The sequence below is a fragment of the Cryptomeria japonica genome, chromosome 9, assembly GCF_030272615.1.
Source record: "Cryptomeria japonica chromosome 9, Sugi_1.0, whole genome shotgun sequence".
Lineage (NCBI taxonomy): Eukaryota > Viridiplantae > Streptophyta > Pinopsida > Cupressales > Cupressaceae > Cryptomeria > Cryptomeria japonica.
The window spans coordinates 289,418,774-289,427,341 of NC_081413.1; the positions used below are offsets into that span (position 1 = coordinate 289,418,774).

Genomic DNA, 8,568 nt, shown 5'->3' on the forward strand with positions numbered 1-8,568 from the left:
AATTTTCTTGCTCGTCGCAGGTACTAACCAATCAACCAAAGCTTAACAAATGATTTCATTTACATGAAGGATTCAATTATAATTTCATTTCTTTAAAGAGTTCCTTCAACTTTCGCACCCCATTAGGAAACAAAAACAAGTTATCACTAACCATTGTACTCTCCAATCTCAGAGAAACTATATCCATTCAAAATTCATGGAAGAAATGATGGCACAAATAGAAATACATGATAGATGGAGGACTGAAGCCTTAAAAAGGTTCTTACATTTAGAGACGATGTAATCTTTAAATCATCAATTGAAATTAAAGAATCACATACTAGTATACAAGTCTCCCATGAAGTTACAGATAAGGGGTGCTTGGTACTTTTATGCCCCATTAAGAATCACATGATGTTTACTGACTTATTGAGTAATTGTTAATTTGGTGTCATTCTTGATACACATAATTCTCCCTCCATTTGGGTGGGCAATGTTACAATAAAAAATGGTAACTAGAATAAGAACCAAATACCTGCAAGCGTGGTCTCCTAATATTCCTTAAAATTGCTTTGCAATTTAGTTAACAAATAAATATGATTAGAGATTGTGGTGAGAATATTATATATTGGAAGGTTTAAGAAGATGATGAATTTCCTACACAGGCTTGAAGCCATGCTTTAGTGCTGCATTCCACACTATACCAATTCTGTCAACATCAATTGCTCCAACTTCATGATGATCCCAACCCTCCAGCGAATGCACAACTCCTCCAGCATGACAAGCATGAACTATTCTCCTTGACATGGTATACTAATATACAGAAAATAAGATTTTGTTATTATTCTTAGTATTAATTTTCAACGATTCATGCAGTATTCAGATTTCTAGATTTCATGCAGCATTCATAAGATTGTTTTTGGAGTACGAATCAATTGGGTATTCCATGACTGATGTTACAAATACCTCACAAGTTGCTAAACCTTCGACATCTGCAGGCAATTCCATGGCTGCTAGCTTTCCATATGTGCAATCTCTTCGCAATTGGAATATAGGGGGAACAACAAATTGATGAAAATGTGTTCCACATGGAGCCCAATTCTGCTCCCTAAAAGATATCCATTTCCCCACTATCCATGTCTGTTAAGATCAGCCACTTACAAGATTAAAACATGTTTGTCTGAAACCAAAAATTAGACCACCTCAGCCAAAGAAGTACTTTGCTAGAAGAAGAAACCCTAATGTAGGGTAAAATCCCATTCTCCTTTAACGACAAGAGAGGTCATATTCCATACTATTTCCCTCCACCATCTTTATGAAAATTATCTATGCAACATGTTTCACTGTGAAAATGCTGTTTATGCTTATCTTAATTGTCCATATTTTACAGGCTGACAAGTTTACCTTGCAGTTTTGAGCTGCTTGATATTTTGTAACCTGGACGAGAAATCTTTGATATTGAACTGGAGCCTCCTTCTGAATTGTCTGAAACCGTTCTGTTGAGGCAGTTAACATCTGAAATTTCGTAACCATCAGTCATTGAGCAACTATATGAAAATAAAACGATTTGAAATTGGCATTTTGAAGAGGAGACTATAAAGAATTGGTTTAACAGATTTCGTTACATACCAACACACGAACTTGTTGTTTGCAGAGATAAAGAGCAACTGCTCGACCCAGTTTAGAGGTTGCCCCAGTCAAGAACACCTCTTTTACATCGGGGTGTATCTCATTAAGAATTACTGCTGCTGTTAATGTATTGCCATGAACAACTCGTACTCTTAAATTGGGATGCTTTTGAACAAATAAAGTGCCTCCCCCATTTAGAGCTTCATTCTATCCATAACAAAATTTGGCATTAGCTAAACCATTCAGTTAAGTCAACACAATTTTTTAAAAACCATTTCATTCTTAACAAAGGCAGCAATAATTGGTATGAGTTTTTCACATTCCATTAAGTAATGCATTTAAGTTTCTGGTTTAAACTGCGTATGTTTTTTGTTCAACATTTTAGATCATACATCCTATTCTTAATGATGATAGATCACTAAGTATGATCCGAAACGTTGAACAAAAAGCATACACAATTCAAACCAAAAACTTACGTGAATAATAATATTAAAATTTTGAACACAACCAACCACTATATTTACTATCAAGAAAATATTAAGACAAGACCTTACCTTATTTAGTGCTGCAAGGCTTATGACTTTCACACCTAAACTATCTGCGCTCAAAATCGCCTCTTCAATGAGATTATTGATGCCTTCTTGAGCGAATGGCAAGAAATACTATAAAAAATAATGAATTGAATGAATAACTTTTAACATTAATGAGACTCAAAATAATCTAAAATTGGAATAAAAATTCATATACGTCACTGGGTACGAAGATAAAAATATAAAAAAATTCTTGTGTTCCATTATGAATTTATATAATACAACCTAACGCCATTTAGATTCATTGTTATAGATGTCACTGACCTGAAAACCAAACCTGGGGATAACCCAAGTGTGATGAAGGAGATCTCTTAGTAGATAAGAGGTGTGGACAAATGGCTTTGCCCAGGCCCACATTGCAAACATGACAGGAACTGTGAAGGGCCAGATTGGCAGTAGAAACCACTGAGTTGTGAAGGGCTTCGATGCAAATGAACGGAACACAAATGGTACGTGAAGGGATGACAACATGTCCACCACATGAGCCAGAAACACATACTGCGGCACCCTGTCCAGTTGCCCTGCACACTCACAAAAATCTTTATGAACATTTGTCCATTAGACAATAAATGATATGTGAAGGGACTGGATAATATAGATACCGTTACGGACAGATTTGTGGAGAAGCCAGGATTTCGGGTTCATTGTATTTCCCAAGTAATCATACAGAGGCACAAAGAGGCAGAAGTTCGTCTTCATTTCCACGTGATGTAAACCATGGTAGCTGTCATCAAATGTAACAAATAGGTTATAGGTTAACATGAATGAGCTGAAGACGTCTCAAAATAGTGTGTCAACCCCATAATGTAGTGTTACTGTAAACAATAACGAATTACTATATATTGTATATGTTTAACCATCTAAATACAAAAAAATAAAATAATGGAACGATGTTATTTAACAAAAAGATGAAAAGATGATGGAAAAAGTCTATTGAAAGGTTGTAATTAAGGGAAAGTTTAAAAAGAAAGTTTAAAAATTTAATCGTAGATGATGGAAAAAGTCTATTGAAAGGTTGTAATTAAGGGAAAGTTTAAAAATTTAATCGTGGGGTTGAGGACAGGGTTCTCATCATCTTAAATCTAAAACAAGTATATGGACAGTCCTCAAGGAAGATCAGAAAAAAGAATTTGCATCTTTTGTCAGAAAGGGATGGTTGAAACTGAATGACACTTAATCATAGAGCGTGCAGCACATACAGATATTCATATTCAGGTTGAAAGCAACTAATCAAGCTATTTAAAGAGACAAGACTTCACAAATAGAGAGTTTCTTGGTCAAAGTTCATAATAGAAGAGTTAACATCGAAAGGAATTTGAAAATTTGTTGATTTTGTAATCACTTGAAGACATAACGAAGCAGAAGTTCGTCTTCATTTCCACATGATGTAGACCATGGTAGCCGACTTCAAACGTAACAAATAGGTTAAAGATTAAAGATGTGGAAGTATGATGAAAAAGTCTATTTAAAGGTTGCAATTAAGGAAAAGGTTAAAATTTTAATCCTGAAGTTGAAGACCAGTTCTCATCATTTTAAATGTGAAATGGGTAAATGAACAATTACCAAAGAAGATTGAAAAGAAAGAACTTGCATCTTTTGCAGTAAAGGGGTGGTTGTCGGGTTGACATTGAATGATCATCATGGAGTGTACAGTATATGAACATATTCATATCCAGTTTGAAAGCAACTTGAAAATAGACAGTCTAAATGAACTATTTGAAGAGACAAGACTCACAAAACAATAAACCACAAACTTCATAATTTAAAAAAAAGAGTCAAAACAGAATTTGAAAATATACTAATTTTGTGACTTTTAATCCCTTAAACCCCTTGATCTCCAGAGTGCCATTAAAATCCCTGCCTCCCTCCATTCATTCATTCAATTATTCCATGGGGCATGTGCGCTGTACATTCAAGCTAGATATCGATCGGGCTAAGATCTGGTGTCCTCGCTATCAAAATCAAACTGGTAAACCTGACATTAACAGGTTGCTGTAATAGCCTCATTACTTCCTGGCATAAATAAGGACAGCACTTGTCTCATCTCGACGGAATTTTAACCTAAGCATTGCCTATATTAGGCTAAATTGAATGACCGTATGATCAGAACCATAAATGTGTGTCACAAAACACTACTCCTAACCATCAAATACCTACTAGTACTTTTGGAAAACAACCGTATTAAGTTTCTTTTTTGGGGTTATCGAAGTTTCATCTTTTATCAGGGCGAAGGAAGTTTGCATCAGCCATACAAATACCATTTTTTCCCGTCAAAAACACGCTAGGATTCTAGTTTTAATTGGATTGTAGTTGTACTACTTAGGTCTAGAAGGCCAGGGCATGGTGCATTGAATTTAACAGTGCCCGTATAATGGCCCCTTTGACCTTTGCTATCTGAGGGAGACAGATATAACAATGAGAGTAGAAATGAGTTAAGAATGTATTTAACTGTTGGCCACAACTGTCAATGGACAAATTCGATGACGGCGGAGCATTTACTGTGCCTGTCACTTTCTAATTCTGAAATGTCCCTTTCAATAGAAAATTTCCGCGTATAAAGATTAACTTGAGTCACTAATATGGCAAGCTCTTTATGAATAACACGGCCATTTTCTTCCAAAGTTCATTAATGGCGGTTGTGGAGCTCAGTGCCTTAATTTGACTGTCAACCCTGTCTGTCAATCAATTTATTTGACTGTTATCCATTCAGTGGTTGGTCCCTTATCGTATATATTCCAAATCTGTCCCTTACCATAAAATTACAAATCTATCCCCACAAAAAAAACCCACGAATTGATCGAAAGAGTTCACATTAAAGCAATTGAAATGATCCAAACCCCCCCCCCACCCAAAAAAAAAACATCCCTCCAAGGCGAATATATAGAACTGATATGTTAAAAGAGGGTGGGAAGGGAAAGGCTTACCATGGAGTGTAGATGAAGAATTTAAGAAATGGGAAGCAACGATAAATGAATGCTGGCATCACTTCCACATTGCTGTGGCCCATGCACCTCAGAAAGTCGAAACACAGAACGTAAAGATATAGCATCAGTATTGATCCGCCCCGCAATCCCGAGGATCCCAATATGGGTATCGCTGTAATGCATGTCAGGAACAAATTTTCAAGAAAGGTGATTGAACCAGCTGCAAACACACCAGAAATCAACTGAATCAATATCTCCAATAATTCAATAATTTAATAATAATAATTTGATAACTATTTACATGTCTAAATATTATAATTTAATAATAATAATTTTTTAGATAAATAAAGTAATTCTAAACGGATATCTTGTACAAATTACATATCATACATCTTTCTTCAATCTATTGCATCCCGATATAAATCATGAAATGTAATCAAATCTAAAAATAATTAAAAAACAAACTAATGAATTATAAAAATCTGATAATATCCAAAGAATCGCCTAAGAATTCATCATGAGGTTCACATCCAGGTAAAGTTGTGAATCTACTCTTCACTTTATTCCTAGATATACTGACCAGTTGACGGTTGCACGGTGACAGAAGCGTGATGAAGGGAATGATATCGGTTGAAGAAAAAATTCTGGTGAAACAGTCGATGGACGATATAATACAAAGCTTCTGCTGGTCCAATGTGAAGTAGAATAACGTACATCGATCCTTGTGAGTTCCACAAAGGCATGTCTCGAAAGAAGGGAAAGAAATGATGTGCAGCCGTGAACATATATGCCTGGAATATAACGAAATTGTCCCTGAAAATCCATCACAGACATGATTCTTATGAGATTTGTGTTTTACACAAACTTCGGAAAAGATTTAATACTATCCCTGAGGTGTCAATAGAGCCTCTGAATAAGAGACACGGCAAATCAACGACAAAATTCAAATAAATGAAGAGAATCCCAGTCCTAAATTCACATTAAAATCTACAGAAAACAACATATTCTAATTTAGACAAGAAAAGAACGGTGAGTAACAATATATGTAGCGGTCCATGGAAATAGAAAGAACGCATACCAGTCCCACTCTCTGTCGACTTGCTTAAACTCGACGCCATGCTTTCTAATTTTGTAGGTCTTGGTGAGAAAATGCATATTGGAGTACGTGAGCCACAGTTGACAAACCAAACATCTTAAGCCGGAGATTAGTAAAATGTGAAAGCACCAGTTATCAACCTCGCTGCCTCCGCCGAAATTGGTATACAAAGCTTTTGCAAATAGTGGGCCATAAAGAATATACTGCATATGTGCAACACATAGCAAAAAAAAAAAAAAGCCTCAGAACAAAACCAAAGATTAAAAACATCAAATTTTCAGAGTTTGTTTTTATTAGGTTTTAGATTTGATTGCGTTTCTCTCAACAATAGTGAAATCAAGTTTCACAACAACACCACAAAGTCCTTGCCAGTATAGAAAAGTTCTTACAAACTGCCAAACCTGTACAAGCACACAAAAAAAGTTCTCCTCCAATGATCATAGAGAAGCTCACCTCCCAACCTACACATATTCACGTGCCTCCGGCCCCCAAGCTAACAGGCCATTGGTGAAACCCAAAAACATTTCAGACACATGGAATGAAGCAACACTGAATGACTCCATCTACACATTCAGACGAACTCATTCAAGGGAGAGAGATTGGGGATTATTTTATTGGTGAATCTTTGTCAATTGGTGAATATTGATATTCCAGATCATTCTCTTTTCAATATACATTCAATTATATGATTTCACATAATATGATAAAAAATATCAACAAAAACTAATAAAAATGTTAATAGAAAATTGTTTACACAATCAAATTCAAAATAACTTTTAAATTTAAAATAAAAAATGATAATTTATACATTTCTGAATTCAGCTATGTGAAAGTTTTTACATCCAGAAGCATGTTTGAATATAGCATAGACTGTACAAATCTATCTCTATCTCTGTCTATCCACACTTCCTATATATTAAAAAACGTGAACTCAAAACTAAAAAAGAAAAAGAAAGAGAAGATCTATCTATTCATCCATGCCTTGAGACTACCCATGGTGGCCCAAGGCCAGTCCTTGAGAGGGGCAGATCCCGGGTGCATGATTGGTTCTTGAGTCTGTGAGTAATGTCCAGACTGAGCTGTGTAGATTAAGAAGATGGGGATGAAGTTGGATTTATAGTGAGCTGAAAAACGAGATAATATGTCAGCCATGTGATGGGCTGCTAATAAATCCAGACAGAGAAGACTTTGAAGAGGAAAGGGAGATGAGGTTGCCCATTGTGGTGGATGGTTTGTGGTTGTAGGAAGCACCGACGCACAAGCACCAGCACATAGGCAAACCAAACCAAACTCTTGCTAGGTAGGATTAAAGCATAACTGTGATGATCATAACGCTGAGTAGTTGTACATTTATGGTCATGCTATTTGGATGGACAAAATCAAATCATAAATAAAACATGTAAGCTCTAGTTAGGTAGTTGTGATAATAGAAGAAGGCAATAGCGTTGAGTGACGCCATATATCACGCCCCTTCACCGATTCGGTCGCCCCTTGTACTGCCACGATTTCATTTTTAGCATTTATATCAGTCGAATCATTTATGTGAGTCGCTACACCTAGAATGCCAATTTTATCATTAAGTTTTCATACTTTCAGCATTATCGGCCAAAGCATATGGACTTGCTATTTCCATTGCATATCCATATCGATTCCATACTCCTTTGTCGACCAGCGTTAATGCTTTTCATCTCCTAATTCCTCTCTTCCAAGTGTCTAGCCTTCAACGAACCACTAATCAAGCATTGAATTTTGGAAGCTGTCCAAACCAAAAGTGCTCATTAAATGTATGAAAGAAACGGGGAATCTCTCTCCATCCGTAACTTAAGATCAAGATCTCGGGGACCATGGGAAATCTTGTGAGGACTTGTTATCATTTCCTTTAAAAAAATTAATGGAAACAAGGTGGGTTGTGGTTCGTTTGTTATTTTTTTTAATCAAAACAAGTTAGATTTACATATGCTTTTATTTATTGCTTGCAGGATACATAATTTGGATTATATATAGAAGAAGCATACCAGTAATCATTATAGATAACTTTGCATACTTACAAATTTTAAATGATACTTCAGATTTTGATGATCTTTTGTTGTTGTCCCCATATACAACTTAACTGCTTATAGCTATTGTTTTGGCTTCTAGATGGTAATGACACACTGTGAGATCTATTATGTGTACAAGGGTCAAGAAGTACACATTTCAAAGTGTCGCTCGATACCTACTTAAAGATGCCCCAATAACTATGCACTTAAAATTGTCAATACTTATGCACAAATGCCTCGGTAGTCGTGCTCTATGGGTACCAATAAAGGTGCACAAATGGGCCAATTATGATCCAAAAATGATAAAAAGT

The 8,568-nt window shown here is 35.7% G+C and overlaps 1 protein-coding gene across 2 annotated transcripts; it reads right to left on the bottom strand.

Annotated features, from left to right (window-relative positions):
* Positions 1–209: 209 nt before the first annotated feature.
* LOC131042146 (very-long-chain aldehyde decarbonylase CER3) lies at positions 210–7,537 on the bottom strand. Of its 2 annotated transcripts, none has more exons than XM_057975471.2 (11): positions 7,200–7,537; positions 6,201–6,421; positions 5,703–5,935; positions 5,123–5,342; positions 2,801–2,922; positions 2,463–2,719; positions 2,163–2,270; positions 1,609–1,815; positions 1,384–1,494; positions 946–1,119; positions 210–792 (listed from the first exon to the last, which is right to left on the bottom strand). In XM_057975471.2, exons 1-11 carry the CDS (start codon positions 7,368–7,370, stop codon positions 637–639), a joined length of 1,980 nt encoding a protein of 659 aa, XP_057831454.2. In that variant the 5' UTR covers positions 7,371–7,537; the 3' UTR covers positions 210–636. The 2 variants fall into 2 exon arrangements, with proteins under 2 accessions (XP_057831454.2, XP_059067211.1); XM_059211228.1 differs by lacking the exon at positions 7,200–7,537 and adding an exon at positions 6,672–6,894.
* Positions 7,538–8,568: the final 1,031 nt, after the last annotated feature.

Coding starts and splice junctions, on each gene's coding strand:
- LOC131042146 (XM_057975471.2), bottom strand. CDS start 7,370: ATGGCTGACATATTATCTCGTTTTTCAGCTCACTATAAATCCAACTTC. Junction 6,422..7,199: donor CCACCATGGGTAGTCTCAAG/GCATGGATGAAT, acceptor GCACATATGCAG/TATATTCTTTATGGCCCACT. Junction 1,495..1,608: donor AACAACAAGTTCGTGTGTTG/GTATGTAACGAA, acceptor ACGAAATTTCAG/ATGTTAACTGCCTCAACAGA.